Source organism: Trichoderma virens, assembly GCF_000170995.1.
Source record: "Trichoderma virens Gv29-8 chromosome Unknown TRIVIscaffold_92, whole genome shotgun sequence".
NCBI classification, from domain to species: Eukaryota; Fungi; Ascomycota; class Sordariomycetes; order Hypocreales; family Hypocreaceae; genus Trichoderma; species Trichoderma virens.
Genome location: NW_014013657.1, coordinates 1,201,787 through 1,219,160, shown reverse-complemented (window position 1 = coordinate 1,219,160; position 17,374 = coordinate 1,201,787). Strand labels below are relative to the sequence as shown.

General features: G+C 51.5%; 5 protein-coding genes across 5 annotated transcripts; 2 read left to right on the top strand and 3 right to left on the bottom strand.

Annotated features, from left to right (window-relative positions):
- Window positions 1-530: 530 nt before the first annotated feature.
- On the bottom strand, window positions 531-1,473 carry TRIVIDRAFT_232672 (uncharacterized protein; the record flags this gene model as incomplete). Its single annotated transcript, XM_014094318.1, has 1 exon — window positions 531-1,473. The coding sequence occupies one exon, from the start codon at window positions 1,471-1,473 to the stop codon at window positions 592-594; it is 882 nt and encodes a 293-aa protein (XP_013949793.1).
- Window positions 1,474-5,756: 4,283 nt separating this feature from the next.
- Window positions 5,757-6,771, top strand: TRIVIDRAFT_38102 (uncharacterized protein; the record flags this gene model as incomplete). Its single annotated transcript, XM_014094317.1, has 2 exons — window positions 5,757-6,057; window positions 6,146-6,771. 2 exons carry the CDS (start codon window positions 5,757-5,759, stop codon window positions 6,769-6,771), a joined length of 927 nt encoding a protein of 308 aa, XP_013949792.1.
- Window positions 6,772-7,456: 685 nt separating this feature from the next.
- On the top strand, window positions 7,457-9,297 carry TRIVIDRAFT_82549 (uncharacterized protein; the record flags this gene model as incomplete). Its single annotated transcript, XM_014094316.1, has 2 exons — window positions 7,457-7,514; window positions 7,604-9,297. The coding sequence occupies 2 exons, from the start codon at window positions 7,457-7,459 to the stop codon at window positions 9,019-9,021; spliced, it is 1,476 nt and encodes a 491-aa protein (XP_013949791.1).
- On the bottom strand, window positions 8,624-10,626 carry TRIVIDRAFT_211146 (uncharacterized protein; the record flags this gene model as incomplete). Its single annotated transcript, XM_014094315.1, has 6 exons — window positions 8,624-9,143; window positions 9,190-9,219; window positions 9,300-9,365; window positions 9,591-9,968; window positions 10,045-10,215; window positions 10,372-10,626. 6 exons carry the CDS (start codon window positions 10,624-10,626, stop codon window positions 9,099-9,101), a joined length of 945 nt encoding a protein of 314 aa, XP_013949790.1.
- Window positions 10,627-12,519: 1,893 nt separating this feature from the next.
- On the bottom strand, window positions 12,520-17,172 carry TRIVIDRAFT_196418 (uncharacterized protein; the record flags this gene model as incomplete). Its single annotated transcript, XM_014094314.1, has 6 exons — window positions 12,520-13,722; window positions 13,819-13,953; window positions 14,011-16,542; window positions 16,594-16,725; window positions 16,818-16,920; window positions 16,997-17,172. The coding sequence occupies 6 exons, from the start codon at window positions 17,170-17,172 to the stop codon at window positions 12,520-12,522; spliced, it is 4,281 nt and encodes a 1,426-aa protein (XP_013949789.1).
- Window positions 17,173-17,374: the final 202 nt, after the last annotated feature.

Below are 17,374 nucleotides of genomic sequence, written 5' to 3'. Positions count from 1 at the left end.
AATCGCCCATAGCTCCGCAGCTTCCGATAACAACTGCCAAGGACTTAGGTGCAGAGAGCATGCCTGAACAGTTAAAGGAATGGTAGTCTAAGCAAAGCTAGTATAACTTAAAGGCGTGAGGTACGTGTAACTGTTGATGGCATATACTTGGACAGCGACCACTTAAAAACTGGCGGACTTATTCAAAGGGGGTTTAGTAGCAGCTGCTGTCTGCGCCCCATTCCGCCCGACGAAAGTGCTTGACGCCGCTGGTCGTAGCCAACAGTATTATTCGTTGACCTTAAATATGACGGCACTGGGTCGAGCTACGACTTGGCTAAGATTGATCAGTACTAATATAATCATATAATCATGTCTAACTACCTATTTGGCGACACACATTTCGACTTCTATTGTACGGTACCTGGGCAGTACCAGTGCCTCTCGCACTACTGAGGTAAGCCGCATAAGCCACATCTTGGCCGTAATAATGTTTCAAGGTTATCTCACAAAAACACCCATTTCTCCTTTAACAGTTATTTCCAAGGAAAAGAAGAGAAATACTGGTAAATTCACACTATAACCTGTTATACCCAGTTCGATCAAACATTCCTAGAATACCTCAAGTTGGTACTTTGTTTTATCACCGTCATGTTCACCATCCTCTTCAACTCTGTTCAAGGTTACACGCTTTTTATCAACCCCATCATCACTATTAGCAACTTGATTGCCATCCCAAGGGCCCATTCCCAAGACTGGCCCGCGTCTCGCAATTTCCACAGGATCATATTCAGGGCAGATAGCATTGCTTTCGACCCTCCAGCGCATATATGTTCCCAGCACTAAAGCCAATGCAGGGACAAGCAATATAAGTAAAACCAGCGGGTGAAACACGTAAACCGGATCTGTAGTCGTAGTCGTGATGGTCACGTCCGCCGCTCCTGGGGACCGCACAAAGGCCACAAGAGTCGCGGTGTTGAAGATATTCTGCATACGCTGAGCTACCTGATCAGCCGAGGAAGCGGCCTTGGGCTTGAGCAAAAGAGTGCCAAGTGCGCTGTTGTATAGAGTGTCCGAAGTGTCCCCCGCGATACTCTTTGCATTGAAGTAGTACGGACTTTTGTCAGCGTTCTCCCTGTAGATGCGGCGGATTGGAACAATGGGAGATGGCTGTCTAGACGAGGTGTTTTGCTGGTAGGAGCCCGACACAATGACAGGCGCTTTGGTACCATCCTGTGTGATATTGAGACTGCCGTATGTCAAAAGGCAGTCTACTGTATTGAGGTACAGATTTTCCGTCTGTGGATCAGTTCCGTTGACGAAGGCGCCGAATATAACAACAAACTTGCCCGGGCACGGCTCCATATCACACCCCTGGGGATACCCAGAGGTGAAATTGACGTATGTACATGGATCTCCACGGGTGAGAACGACGTTGATTTCAGGGTTGTACGCGCTAGTATATGTCTCATTTTGCTGTTCAGTCGAGATCATGGGTTGATGCACCGCGCTGGTTGTTTGGCATTGTGCTTGTATCGACCCTACCTGTGCCAGCAACGAACATTTCGAGCTTTTACAGATGATTGAAGATGGAACTGTAAGGTTGCTAAGGTAAGTCAGCGCGGCTACCTCATTGAGAACGTCAGAGGCATCTCCGCCGTTATACTGGTAGTTTGCCTGGTCAAGGTAGCCATCTCATATTTCAACAGTAGCCTGAGAAATAGAGTTGGAAGTTGTGGTAACAGAGGATAGCGAGATGCCAGAAATGAGAACCGGGCTAACGATCGCCGTAGCGAAGAGCAATGGACCGGCTACTTTGAGAAGAAAAGAGCTCCCTCCGAAGGGATAGAATAGTCGGCCGATGGGGGAGACTGCCCACGTTGCCAGTCGATGCGCCTCTCCCACCGTCAACGGCCTCTTTACTGTCCTAGGGCTTAGTTTGAGCCACAGTGACTGTTCAACACATGTTGTAGTGAATGCAGAGGTGGCAGCAACACAAACATTAGAAATTAGCGTGACTGCAGTGGTTGGCTTGAGACCAGAAGCATTGGGTTTGGTGAGAGACGTAATGTGGAATAATGATGGGTTTACGAAAAGTATAATAAAGAGCACGTAGGAAGTGATTATCGCAAGCAGCAGCACGATTTGAGTAATGATTGTGATTTCCCTTGAACGGGCGTCACAAAATGCTTTGACACTTCCCATAGTAGGCAACCAAGGAATATGGGTACTTACTGAAAAAAAAGGAGTTCAAGGGTGCAGCTTTGGTTGCATCTAGGATGCGCTCTGGTTCCAGGATTATCACACTTTATACACTGTTGAATTCGAACCTGTATCGTTAGTCGCGTGAGTATAGGTTGTATATCATCAGAATGTGGTCGAAACTATTCACAGCCTCAGTACTATTATTTTTGTAGCCAAGCTCAAGATCACGTCTGAGTGGTCGAAGTTTGACGCCTTCTTGAGGTTCTGGAGCTCCCTTATAAGGATGCTCTGGCGTTGGGCGCCACTCCCCAATGTCTTTTGTTTCCAATCGTTGGATGGCAAAATTGTGGCACCGGCTCGGTTGTTAACATCAACGAATCACTCGCTTCTATCGATTTGGTAAATATTCCGCCGCTCTAGCAGCTGTTGCGCCTTGTTAGCGCAGCGCGGTGTTTTGACAGGCTAACTGGACAGCCTCCCCGCTAGGGACTATCGAGTCCTAATAATAGCACATAAAGAGGAAGCAATTCGGAGAGCTTCAACTTTCTCAAGAGCTAGCTGCCGCCTCGTAAGAGGCAACGTCGGCAAGTTCTGTGCGTCGCTTCGCAAGAGGCTCTGCCGACAAATTGTCTCGCAAGAAGCTTGAGCTACAAGTTAGACTTGCTGTAGAACGTGAAACTAACTAATGCTGAATATACTGAGTGGATGAGAATGGCTTGATGGCTGAGATTGGGATTCTGGCTGCCGTAGTGAGAAAGCGAAATCGATCGGTGTGGGATGAATGACCAGCGTGGATGGCTGACATTTGTCGCTTTTACCGCTGTAACGAGTAAGTGAAGCGGCTACAGAAGAATGACTAAAATATATCAGGGTTAATATTTTAATCTTATTAACAAACCGTTATAGAAATAGTACATTTTTAATTTTGCGAGATGTGTCGAATAACATAGCTGCTTGTTATAGCTTCCATACCAGGCATTGATATTTTATAGTCTGTGAGATTGGAGAGCTAGTGTTCATTGCAGTGAAAGAGAATATGCGGTGATCATGAAGGAGGTTAAGAATTTCGTGTAATGTGCACCTGTGAAACATGGACACAGAATGCGGCAGCACAGACGTTAAGCATCGATCGGTGCGAAACGACTGCGTCACGCAGCCACGTGGGAGCCACGATGGTACAAAGATCAATGGTTCGCATTGTTGGTTCGAGCTTGGCAACAGTTTCTATGTCGGATACGGAGTAGGTTGAGATGGAATGTGGCTGATTGAGTCGAATATCGGCCGATCAAGACATGTGCATCTTCCCTTTCAGCTGCGAAAACGGTCTTCTCTGGATAAGGGGATCGGCGGCTGCGGGGGGTTAATTGACTGGGGCATGTTTGAATGTCTCAATGTAGCTCTTTTCTTGCGTGTGTTACTGTTTGGTGCCTCTGGGCTCGTGCTGTATCGTGTAGTCTCCAAGAGCTGTTGCTGTAAATATGGTATCAAGTGGTCTTCGGCAACAATAAAGCGGATGTGGAACGTCTTCGTTGATGCAGCAAATAGAATACCTCCTCCTAATCTATACTACCTAGTAGGTACCAGGTAGCAGATAAGGTATGTACGAAGTACTTCGCCGTTAGTTTGTACTTGCAGCTGATCCTTTATCGTGGTATCATTGCAATAGCAGTATATGGTCTCTGCAATGCGGTCAGTTCTTGGCAAATCCTAAATCCTACAGCCACCTGTCTCATATTCCGACATATTGCATATGTCATTTGTGATGTACCAGCGCCCAATTATCGAGCACCGTTCAAGATGCAGTCGCAGTCTAATGCCGAAGCCCAATCTAGTCGACGAATGGCCTGGTAGTATATAGGGCCCACTGTTCATATAGAATCACGAGTTGCGGTGGTTGAAAACGGGGATGAGGATCAGATGCCGAATCAACCTGGTGCGCCGTGCCATTAACTCGATGGACGAGCAAGAACATGAACTCGCAATGCGATACATGACGCTGCGCAATGGAGCAGCTGAGTGCCATGCCAGACAAGAGGCTACGCATTGCGTTGCTGTAAAGCCATGTACTGGCACGTAGTGGAATGGGAGAATCCTGCTCGAGTGCGTGGTCGAAAAGCCAAGGCTTTACGCATCCCTCTGGGCCGTGCTGTTGTTTTCTCCTGTGGCTGTGTTGAACCGCAGGGCTTCGGATGCGTGATGTGACGATAGGGCATACGTAAGGCATCGAGACTTGGTCTCTGATTTTAGACCAGGGACAATACCAATAAGCCGTCTCTGTGCGAAAGTAGTGTGATTTTTTGGTGTAGCTCTTTGGCCAAAGTATGGTGATGCGTCCGGCTGGTTTCCTCGGTGTATTGGATATTAAGAGATGGAGAAGGATGGAGAAGTGCTGACAGGCCTTGCCCGCATTCTGCAATGCTGGACGACAGGTCGACGAATCAGATCGAGCCGTATTCCTCGTTTCGAATAAAAAATAGAGTTGATGAAATGAAAAAGAGTCGGTGGCTTTGACCACGTCAATCTGCTCCCCGCCGGTGTCGTTCTTGCAGCCTATCGGCGTCGTGGAAACGGACTGGCCGTGGAGGAAGGATCGAAGCTCTCTCGCACTCGCCAAATATGCTTCTTTAGGCCAAATAAGGCGGCACGCTTGAGGCTTGACCTTGCCGGGCGCCACAGGCCCCGCTTTCGCTGGCAGTGGCCGCGTCAGTCCGATGCTCTTTGTACTGGTCTATATTCCGATGGAATCTTGCGCTTGTCTCCCTGGTTCGCACTCGTTTAGGTGGACTTGCAGGGGCATCTTCTTATAAGGTCACGGTGGCTGAGAATTCAAGGTTGGCGATGGAAGGATTCGGACATCAGCCCACTAGCCTACGACAGGTGCTATGCGAGAGCGAGCAGCTCGTTTCAACTCTGATGCGCCCTAGCTGGATCCTATTACGAGGCTTATCACTTGCTATTACCGCTACCACTGCAAGTCTATTATGCGACCGGCCAAGCTGAGCCACGATACGGTAGCCGCGGGCATGCGTATCACCGTCGTTGAGCCCTTTTCTCGGCGTCCGCAGCGAACAATGCCAGTGGCGCCACCTTGAGCACGGATCCTTGCAATTTGACTCGTCTCCCTCTTTTCATATGGCGTTTGATAAGGTTGGCCGCGATGACGTTGCGCGCGTCTACGAGTGCTTGGATGCGTAAGGCTGGCTTTGCTTTGGGCTTTGTTGGCCATGTGGAGATTGGCGCAGGAGTGCCTGGAACGAGAGCGAGGAGACGGGGCGAGAGATGATCCTATAGCCCAAATACGTGGACCTGGCCCGGGAATTTGGCACTGCTGTTGACGACGATAAAGAGACCCTGTTTCCCCTTTGGATTGTAAAGCTATTGAGAGCACAACAACAAAGACACTCAAGACATTAGCTCTTCTCCATCTACAAGGAGACACATCCGGCTATTTATATCCAAACTCAACAAGCTTAATACAAGCAAAGCAACCAGCCAACCAGTCAACCAGCCTATCAGATCAACGGATCTCGACCAAATCGTGCAATCTCAAGCAACATCAGACCACCATCACCATGTCTCAAGGCCCGCCCCCCGGAACCATCACTTTCGGAGGCGACGCAACTTGCAACTTGCACAACTGCCCCGTGGAATGGAGCATCTACGGCTATCGTCCCTCGCTCGCCGCAAACATTGTCTTCTGCGCCCTGTTTGCCATCGCTGGCATCGTTCACCTCTATCTCGGCTTCCGATGGAGAACCTGGGGTTTCACCATCCCCGTCATCGTCGGCTGCGTCACCGAGATTATTGGATATGCCGGCAGGATAATGCTGTGGGACAATCCCTTTTCCTTTAACGGCTTCATGATTCAGATTGGTAAGACAAGATCTCTATTCGGGAATCTATTATATCCCCGCTTTCCTATTTTCCTAGGCTAACCGGTGCATTTTCTTGATTTGTGCAGTCACCCTCACAACTGCCCCCGTCTTTTTCACGGCCTCGATCTACGTGACCCTGTCGCAGTCAATCATGTTCCTCGGCCCAGATCTCTCTCGCTTCAAGCCCCAGCTGTTCTATTACATCTTTATCCCGTTCGACATCATCTGTCTTGCTCTCCAGGCCGCAGGAGGCGCCATGTCGGCCGGCACCACTGGCGCCAACCAAACCGGAGTCGATGTATCCCAGGCAGGTCTTAGCCTCCAGGTTATCGTCTTGACTGCCTTCATCGTCTGCTTTGCAGACTACATGATCCGTTACATTCGGTCTGGCCGTGCTTCCAACTGGGGCTGGCGCCTCACTACTTTCTTCTCCGGCTTAACAACAGCGACGCTCCTCATCTTGGCCCGTTGCAGCTACCGTGTGGCCGAACTGAAGGACGGATATAACGGAGGCCTCATCAAGGATGAGCCGACGTTCATTGTCTTGGAAGGTGTTTTTGTATTCCTGGCAGCCATGGCGCTCTGCTTCGGCCAGCCGGGACTGGGATTGAAGCGATCAACTATGGAGGGACAAAAGTTTGAGGTCGATATGGATGCCATTTCGGTCACTCCGCTTGAGCAGAGCAAGCAGAGAGAGACGCGGAGTGTTTAGAACTGTGATAATAGAGCTAGGTTTGGAGTTTGACATGGATTCGGATCATGAGATTTACTGAGGATTTGGTTCATATTGGTTTTTGTTTTACTGCTTTGGTGGAGGATCATGATAGACGGGTTTACTGCAAAAGGGGGGAGGCATGGTATTGCCTTTTGGCAGCTTTTGATTTATCTGGTATTGAAAAAGACGAGCATAGAAGAGCTACTGTTTAATACTCATTAGCATTGAATTAGCCATCTATATCTGTACGCTGTCTCACGATGAATTACAACATTCGACACCTTTCATCTTGTATAGATGTCTTATATCCGTAAGAGGTATCTTTATCGCGGGTCTTGACGGCCCTCATCGGCCCCACATTGCCGCCAGCAGTGCCGAATCCGGGAACTTTTGACGTCGAGCTTCCAATTTTGCCCAACCGCCCGCCTGAAGCCCCTCCAAAACCCCCCCCCCCCTCCATTCAGCTATCCCATCAAGACCTTCTCCGCACTCTCGAGATTGATTCGCCAACTTTTTTTTTCCCTTTTCTCTTTCTTCCCCCATCACACCTCCATTTCTCGTCGCAATCTGCATGATCTTCTCGTCGACAGCGAGACGGTCGAGGATAGCAATCCAGTCTTTGGCATTTACAGGCTCAGCTAGAACCAGAAGAATATCACCGTTTTCGACTACTGCCTTCATCATGGCCCCTCCTCAAGCTGCTCTCGACTTTGTCGACTTTGTCAACTCTTCTCCCACTCGTACGCTACATCTCCCATCTCCTGCTGCTCCCAGATTCAATCAAAAAACGTGTCCATCCAGACTAACAAATCCCACCCCCTCAATCCAGCCTACCATGCCGTCAAGTCCGCCTCCGCCCGCTTCGAAAAGGCCGGCTTCACCCTGATCCGCGAGCGCGACTCTTGGGCATCGACGCTCCGGCCCGGCGGCAAATACTACCTCACCCGCAACGGCTCGTCCATCGTGGCCTTTGCCATCGGCCGCAAGTGGCGGCCCGGAAACCCCGTGGCCATTGTCGGCGCCCACACCGACTCGCCCTGCCTGCGCGTCAAGCCCGTCTCCAAGAAGAGCAACGTCGGGTACCTGCAGGTCGGCGTCGAGACGTACGGCGGCGGCATTTGGCACTCGTGGTTCGACCGCGACCTGAGCCTTGCCGGCCGCGTCATGGTGCGCGAGGGCGACAGCGTCGTCCAGAAGCTGGTCAAGGTGGACAAGCCGCTGCTGCGCATCCCCACGCTCGCCATCCACCTGCACAGACAGGCAAACTTTGAGCCCAACAACGAGATCGAGCTGTTCCCCATTGCGGGCCTTGCCGCCGCCGAGCTGAACAAGGCCAAGCCCGAGGAGCCCAAGGACGAGGCCATGGAGGAGGACGAGGACTTTAAGCCGTTGGAGAAGATGACGGTGCGCCACCACCCGGCCGTGCTGGACGTTGTTGCCAACGAGGCCGGCGTTGATGTCGCCTCCATTGTCGACTTTGAGCTGGTGCTCTACGACACGCAAAAGTCGGTCATTGGTGGCATCAACGACGAGTTCGTCTTCTCGCCGCGCCTCGACAACCTGGGCATGACGTACTGCTCCGTCGAGGGCCTCATCGCCTCCGTCAGCACCGCCGACGCTCTCGAGGCCGATTCAACCATCCGCCTGACCGTCTGCTTCGACCACGAGGAGATTGGCTCCCAGTCCGCCCAGGGCGCCCACTCCAACTTGCTGCCGTCCGTCCTGCGCCGCCTGTCCGTCCTGCCCGGCAACCGCGACGCCGCCAGCGATGGAAGCTATGAGCACGTCCAGCACGAGGCCGAGGAGGCCACAGCCTATGAACAGACTCTCACCCGCTCGTTCCTCGTCTCCGCCGACATGGCGCACGCCGTCCACCCCAACTACGCCGGCAAGTACGAGTCGTCGCACCAGCCCGCCATCAACGGCGGCACCGTCATCAAGATCAACGCCAACCAGCGCTACGCCACCAACTCGCCCGGCATCGTGCTGCTCCAGGAGTGCGCCCGCAAGGCCGGCGTCCCGCTGCAGCTCTTCGTCGTCCGCAACGACTCGCCCTGCGGCAGCACCATCGGCCCTGGCCTGGCCGCCAAGCTGGGCATGCGCACGCTCGACCTGGGCAACCCCCAGCTCAGCATGCACAGCATCCGCGAGACGGGCGGCACGGCGGACATTGGCAACGCTGTCAAGCTGTTCAGCCAGTTCTTTGGAAGCTACGGCGAGATTGAGCCCAAGATCCTGGTTGACTAAATGGCTGGTTTGGGGTGTTTTGTGAATTAAAGTTAGCAGAAAGGCATATGGCATTCATGTAGTAGTAGTAGTCAGTTTCAGGCGTTGATGGGAAGGGAATGGACGGGAAACACGAACAATGACTGAAAAATCTCCAAAAAAAACACTATGCTTTTAATGGTGACTTACAATGCGCCCTTGCATGGACATGGACAGAGACTACCTATATATAAAACAAACAGCTCATCAAAAGATGGAAAGCCGCTTTAACTCAACGTACATGATCACTGTTCACTCACTCTCTGCTCTGTATAAACTGCCGTGCTGACATCCTCGTTATCATCATCATTCAAAGAGTTGCGTGTCTAGCAATTATAACAATACAGTATGCCATGACATTAAGATGGATCCCAAAATTCATTTCCTTATCCCAAGATTGGAACCCCCCCCCCCCCCCCAAAATAGGAAAGATGTAATTAAAAAATCACTGTGCCTTATATTTTATCCACTTCCTCTGTGCAAGTGCTCCTTAGTGATGATACCGGTGCCGGTGCTGGACTTGACATGAAGACTCTGGAAGGAGAATCTACTTCACTGATTGCAAGCAGAACAGCCTTGTCTTTTTCGTTCCCAGCTTCCTGCCCATCGACGTGGTCGGGCGTGTTTCCTCTTGTTTCCACAACGACGCTCTCCTGAGAGGCAGCAATAGTCACTGCGTCTGATCCAACCGACGACACTGATGATTCCTGCGATAGCGCCGGCACATGTGGGATTGAGTCCACGCTTCGGACCCTAGAGTGTGTCTTCGTCCGTGCCGCATGGGCAATTGTATTTGCTCGTCTGCGCGTCGTGGTCGTGTTCGAGGGGGGGAGAGGTTTGCGCTGGAGTTCGGAGAGGGGAACGGAGGTTTGGCCAGTGCGCAGCTTGTACCCCGCGAGACCGAGTCGTAGACGGAGGATTTCTGCTTTCTGAATGACGGCCAGGCTTGTTAGTTATCTTTCTTGCTGTACAAGAGCTATGAGGAGAAAAGGGCGGAGAGCTTACCTCTCTGGCTTGTTCCCTAGTCAAAGCTCGAGGCCTTGTTCCAGCCAGTAAAGTTGCTGCTGTTGTGGCTGCCATGATATCTGGTTCTGTTGTCGTAGTCCAGGAAGCATCTCCGGCCGAGCTATCGAACAGGGAGCTCGTCTCAAGACTGGGTGACCTTGATCGCGTAGCCTACATGCATCTCTCCGTTAGCGACAGTGCCAAACCAACCGCGCGGATCAAGTGCTTTGTTATTCATATTATTACGCGGCATATGATTATAAGAGAATGGCGGGTTTGCAAGAAGACATGGACAAAATAAAATAAAGCAAAGGGGAGATTACTCACCCCATCAACACACGTCTTCTTTGGCTCTGGACTCTCATCCACCACTTCCCCGCCGTCTTTCTCAGCCGTTCGCTTCTTTCCCTTTGAAGACTCACTCCCAATCAGCGGGCTGCTCACTAGCAGAGCTGACGGCGTCAGTAGCATTGGCGATCCCATCATCATCGTTTTGCTTGCGATTGGTGTTGTCAACGCCGCGTTCGCGTCCTTGGAGCCGAGCACGGCGCGTCGTTTCATGGGCGATGAGCTAGCTTCCATTGCGTTCCCAAGGAGCAACAAGTCTAGAGGAAAGGAAAATATGTCTGAAAACTAAACCCAGAGCGCGGCCAGATAGGAAGAACCGTCGCGCCCACGAAGTTATCTGTGCAGAAGGACTTGGTGGGGTGTCGTGTTAGCGGCAGCGCAAGATCGCGTGTGCGATTATGCACAAACGAATCGGCACGGACAGGGACCAGGATATTGATTGATGCGCTTGGTATATGATTGTCCTCCTGGGTAAGTAGCAGACAATGCAATTGGCGTGTCCAAAACACCAAAACTGCGCGAAAGCCCGCTGAATGCCGAGTGATCAATCGAGGGCCACTGACGATTGTGCTGTTTTGGAGACGGGACGAAACAATAGACCAAAGCCAATGCAAACTCAATTAGAGAATGAGGATAGCCCGTAATTACCTAGTACCACACAATAGGGAAAACAAAAAAAGAACAAGGGCAGCGCGACACAGAGGAGCGAAATGACGAGGATATGGCAGGCACGCCGAAAGAAGAAGAAAAAAAACAAAAGTAAATAAACCCAGAGCTCAACCATGTCCTCCGGCTCGGCTTAGAATGAACGAGACCCGACCTCGTTCCTCACGCACGCGGCTTGTCCAGGCGCGACCGCACCCTGAAGCCCCACCTGCCGTGCCAAAGCCGCCGCGCAGCACAGGAACGAGGAACGGGTACCTTTGTACTCTTTCTTTCTTTTCCTTTTTTCATTTTTCAATTTTATTTATTTATTTATTTTTTTTTTTGGGCTGGCCTTTTTATCTGTCCAGTCCGGTAGAGAGCTCCCCATATTATTTTCACCCGTCTTTACCGCATCAAGTCTAGCCCCCTCTCAGTCGCCGCGTCTTTCCTTCCCGTCAACGAACCGTGTCGTCGGATCTCCCCTCCATTCCCTATCCGGATTAGCGCTACCTCGACCACGAGACGGAAGGTACCTAGCAGGCTGTGGGGAAGGAAAGCTCTTGACGTCTCGGCGCTAGGAGAAACCACACACACCAACAACCTAAGCATGCACAAGGCTGGCTCCATTGATCTGATCCCCCAAGCATCGGCATCGGATCCGGTCACATGCAAAACACCACAGAGATGTGCGATCCTTACGTAACCGGACCACAACTCTAGCTCTCTGTGGGAAACAGTTTAAAAGGACGTCAGATCAAACTACACGGCGGCTAGCTGCTGAACTTGGGTGGAATCAATAGCATTTTCCTCAGCTGCCATCCTGATCATGTCATGGAGATGGACCAGTCTGTTCTACATATACAACATTGCAAGACATCAACGGCCGAAAAACAAAAACACAAATCCTCGTATAGTTCTCCATTGTTCCGAATTAGACTCGTATTCGTCATGTAAGCCGCTATATTATCCACCGGTACTCGCAAACTCCTCCCCATCTCGTCACGATAAAAAGCAAGAATGTAAAAAGACAACGGCCGTGGCGAAAGAAAGAGAAAATGGCCTCTAAAATCACGCGTGTTCCCGCTCAATAGCATCCATTGCCGCCTTGCCCCAACGCCAGTTGCGCCCTCTTTGCTCCAATTTTTTTTCTTTTTCTTTTTTCCTTTTTTGAATTGTCCCCCTCCCCCCCTCTTCGCCTGTTGTCCAATAAACAAACCACTGCGATATCAGTCATATCATAACGCTGGGTATATATCCTGGGTCCTGGGCTCCAAAGAAACAAAATCCGAAATAGAGAGACATAAAAGGGAACAGGTGGACGAAACGATAAAATGGTATATAAAAAAAAAATTCCTTTGCCTCTTTGCTTTTTTTTTCCGCAACAGTATACGTATGCGTATGGTTGTTCTCCAAGTTCAAATCGCTTTCGCTAAGGGAAGGGGCAAAAAAGGATAAAAACAAAAGACAAAAAACTGGTCGTTCTCAACAGTCCATCGAGTAGTGGCTCAGATCAAACTCAAACGGCTTTGTAAAATCGGTCTGCATAGAGTCCCAGTCTGGAACACCCGGTCGTCTATTCAACAAAACTGGCTGGAGAAGAGCCAGGGCTTCATCAGGTAAACTTCCGTCATGGTTGGCAGCGTGGAAGTCTGAAATATAGTCTTTGTCCAGGCTGTGCCAAAACATTGAAATATCAAGGGCAGCACCTTCGGAAATATCACTGTTAGGCTCACTTGCAACGTCCTTGCCCGAGTCTGGAGTACCCTTCGGCGTGAGCAACTTGAGTATCTTGGCCTCATTGGCAATGGTCGGTAGTCCATTTTCAAAACCCAAATTCTGGAGTAACGTCTGAGGGTCAATGGTCGAGCTGGCCCATGGATCCACCATTGTAGCGTCACCGGCCTGTTTGCCGTCACCATGCTTTGTGGCCGTATCCGACTTGATGCCGGCTTTGGCATCTTTGCTCATTGAGCTGACCGACCTCTTCATGCCTGTGCCATCCTGGGACATGGGCGTGCCGGCAAAATTTCCGGAACCGTGGCCTTGTTTTGACGTGGACGCACTCATGGCTTGGGCGCCATCCACAGGCTTCTGCTCCTTTTTGACGCTGCCATCAATTTCCAGACCTAATGCCAGAGCGAGGTTCTCCTGCAAAAATTTGACCGGATCCTCCTTGGGCTTAGTATGCTCTTCGTCGATGTGGTGCTGGAGTGCTTGCTCGTTGGGGAAGCCGACATATGACATGTCACAGTCGGGCTCAGTGCAGAGGATAACGGGCTTCGGAGTGCCTTGAGGGCGGCGGATGTCAGGAGAGACAGTTTTTGCAATCTGTGGCGAGGGTGTAGCTCCCTGAGATGGCGGACCAGAATGCTGTCCACTGGCAATCTTTTGCTTCTTGCGGGCGGGTGGTAGCTGCAGGTTGAGATCTTTCGGCTTGCTCATGTAACTTGGATTACCATGAGGTGAAGTTGCCCCGAATGGGAAAGGCGGTTGGGTTGTGGTCGGTGCAGGGGGCACCTGACCTGCTTTGTTGGCTTGTTTCTGCTGATTCAACTTCAACGCCTGCGCATTCTTCTCCAGGTTGGCAGCGTTCAGGGGAGCGGGGTGCCCTGGCTGGTTCTTCTGCTGGTTCTGCTGTTGAGCCTGCTGTTGGGCTTGAAGTTGGGCCTGCTGCTGAGCCTGCTGCTGTTGCTGCTGTAGAGATAATTGCTTCACCTGTGATGGGCCCTGCTGCTGGCCCGGCGCTTGCGCACCGGGCTTCATCATATGCCGACCTATTACACTGGCCGCCAAGTCCTTGGCCATACTCTCAAGCATAGCGCGGGCCTGGTCCAGATCGGATGAGCGAATACTAAAGACGTCCTTCATTGCCTCCATCTGTTCGCCATCTACGTGTTGCTTGATAATACGCAGTCGCTGTAATCTAAAGTTAGCATCTACCCAAGGTAACAGCATTTTCGTTAATCGACTTACAGTTCTAAAGAACATCTTGGCACGTGCATCATCTTGAGTGATGGCGTACCATTTGCTTAGCCCTCGTCCAACTTTGCTCATGTCTGAGACGATTCGCTTCAGTTTCTGCGCAGTTTCCGCATATTCTTCAGGACCCATTGGAATATCCACCATCTGTTCTTGACTAAACTGTCTTTGCTCTTCTTGCCCGATAAGCTTGAGGCGATTGAGGGAATCGCCGCTGGCAGCTGTGGCTGCCGCTGCCACCTTGCCGTGATTCTTCAAGATCTGATCATACCTGGCCTTCTGTTCGGGAGTCAAGGACGCTTCCTGCGCAGCCGTAAGTGGTGTAAAGTTCGTGAACTTTGGTCCCATCCTCTGAATTGGTTGTTGGGCTGGTTGTGACGGTGCTGCTGCCGGTCGCGTGACGGGCGTAGGAGCCTTTGAGGTGGCAGTATCAGCACTGTCGTCTGGGTTGGGGCGCTTCAGATTCTTCGGAGGCTGAGGCTGGTTGTTGCGCGCCTGATTCTGGTTTGTATTTGGCTGTTGCTTCTGGTTGCTAGCTTGCATTGAGGCAGTCTGACTCATGGCATTTGGCATTACCTGCGCCTGAGACTGGGGAGTGAGATTAGGTTGAGGAGGCTGTTGAAGCTGCATAGGGGCTTGAGGCACAGCCATGTGATTGGGAGCAGGTTGCTGCTGGTTGGCCTGGACTTGTGCCGCCTGAGCCTGCTGGGCTCTTAGCTGCTGCTGCTGCTGCTGCTGTTGCCAGCTAGACCTCTTCATCTGGAGAAGCATATTCCGGAGTTGCTCGTCGGGAACATTGACCAACCCAGGCTTCTGACTGCGAATATGCATTATCTCCTGAGCTGATACCTGAAGCAGTTGTGGCGGTATATTGCCCATTGGTTGCTGCATTGTTGGTTGTTGGTTAGCAGCCATTTGCATGGGCATGCCTGCATTTATGTTGAGACCCTGTCCGGGTTGCTGGGGCAGATTGCCAGCCCGCCTCTGCATAAGCATCTGAAATTGCCTCTGCTGGATAACTAGCAGTTGGTTGCGATTTTGTGGTTGAATGCTGTTGTTGTTTTGGGTGATCCATGCCTTCAAATCTCTCCATTTCTTAACTTCCACAGGCAAGCCAGGAAGCTGGTTCACGACATTGGGTGGCAAATCCATCGAGTCCATCAGGAGCGCAAGCTGGGGACCTTGAGGCGGTGCCATACGCCCCATCTGCATTGGTTGTTGCTGGTTGCCTACACCAGCGGCATTCGCTTGCGACATCTGAGGGCCAGGGCCCATGCCGGGTCCCATCTGACCAAACTGGTTCTGAGGTCGGTTGGCCATCTGTGCCTGCACCATCGGGTTTCCATTCGCTGCCCGCATCTGCTCCTGACGCTGGCTCTGCCACCGACGCAGAACCTCGGTGAGCTTCTCCTGAGGAAGGCCATTGATGGCTTGCCTCTGTTCTGGGGTCATGTTGGCAAGCATGGCATTAAATGCGGCATTGTTGGGCCTTTGGATTCCCTGATGAAATCGCTGGTCACCAAACTGGATGCCGGCTTGTCCCATGCCCTGTGGCGCCATGGGATTGATGCCACCAGGCCTTGTTACCGGAGTGTTCAAGGTGTTCATGCCTGGGCTCTGCGATGTAGCCATGCCTCCTGCCATTTGCTGCTGGTTCTGCAACTTCATTTGTGCCTGTGCTTGCAAAGCCTGGGACTGCTGAGCAGCCTGGTTGAGCTTGGCCTGTTGTGGTTGCTGCTGCTGCTGCTGGCCAGGGCGAGGTGTCTGGTTCTGTACCTGCTGATTGGGAATATTCTGGTTTCCAGGCTGAGGGGTGGCGTTTCTTCCAGCGCCATTGCTTGCTGGTACGACTACTTGGCCAGCCTGTTGGGCCATTAGGCCGGTCATTTGCTGATCCTTGATGCTCTCCATGTTGGGAGTAAACTGTGTAAAATCGTGAGCTGAGATGGACTGTGGATCAGCGCTCATCATATTCTGTCTCTGCTGTTGGAGGGATTGCTGGCTATGCTGCTGCTGCATCATGGCGGCCTGAGGGTTGGTTTGGTTGGCAGGGCCACCTTGCTGAAATCGGCTGTTCAGGGAAGACTGCTTGAGAGCTTGAAAGGCCTGATGCTGGTACCACCAAAGAAGAGGGTCCTTCGCCTGAGCATGGAATTCAGCAAGCTGCTGAGCGCTAAGCCTTGATTGCAGATGCAATCGTGTGGCGGCTCTTTGCTGTTCCGTAGCTTGGTTCATCATCTTAGTTGCAAGGTCGTTCACCTTGGTCCTATCAGCGGGTCCCAGTCTCGCCATCTCGACTGAGAGTGCAGGCCTATTAGGAGCACCTGGCATGCCCATGGCCTGTTGATTTGGTCCAATACCGCGGCCTGCCTGATTTGCCATGCCCATGGCGATTTGTTGTTGCTGAAACAGTGGTTGTTGAGGCTGCTGAGGCTGCTGTTGGGGCATCTGGGCTGCTTGCATGGGGTGTTGCATATGTTGAAACCCCTGCTGAGGAGTCTGCCCAGCACCACGTCCCATCTGAGCCTGCAACATCAACGCCTGAGCTTGAGCTTGAGCTTGGGCCTGGGCCTGGGCCTGGGCTTGAGCATGAGCATGGGCTTGTGCTTGGGCGTTGGCATTGATGGTATTCTGAAGGGTGGGCTCGTTTGCCTGTCGCTTCTTGAAAAAGTCCATGGTTTTATTCTGCATGGCTTGATCGTATGCTTCCTAAATGGCTTGTGTTAATTCAAAGGGGCTCTCTTTTTGCTTTTCTCTTCTTTGTTGGGCTGAGGAAGAAAGGTACGGTGATTGGTACGCACTTTAGTCGGTGATTTGTGAAACACCTCTCGCTCGAATTGGCAACCAAAATTAGTTGCTTGGTTGTAGTCGAGGCCGCCCATCGCCAGAGAGATATTAGAAATTCTTGGTTCAAAAGTTAGTTCAGTTTAGCTTTTCTCAGCAATTTCTGCACCAGCAGAACAAGGGTCAGAGTACATACAAGTCTAATGCTTTGCCCATTCGCTCGTTGGCAGAAAAATTCGACTGCCACGTCATGCCGTTCATTGGTGGTGTGTTTTGTTGGATATTCTGATAAACAATCTGCTGTAACTGGCCAGGTGTTGGCTTTCGCATCTGTTGAGGAATCATCGGGCCTCCCCCAGCCATGTGCTGCATGTTGGCAGCCATGGCCGCTTGAATTTGCGCCAGACACGCTCCAAGCTGACTCGAAAGCTCTAATTGCTACCCGACAAGTCGAACAGAGGCCGAATATCGCGATGGGGGTTGAACCGAAAGAGATTCGACGAGTCGATGTTTTCTTTGGATCGTGGTTGTTCGGGGAGCAGATGCGGTGGTTGGTGGGATAAGGCGGGCGGGC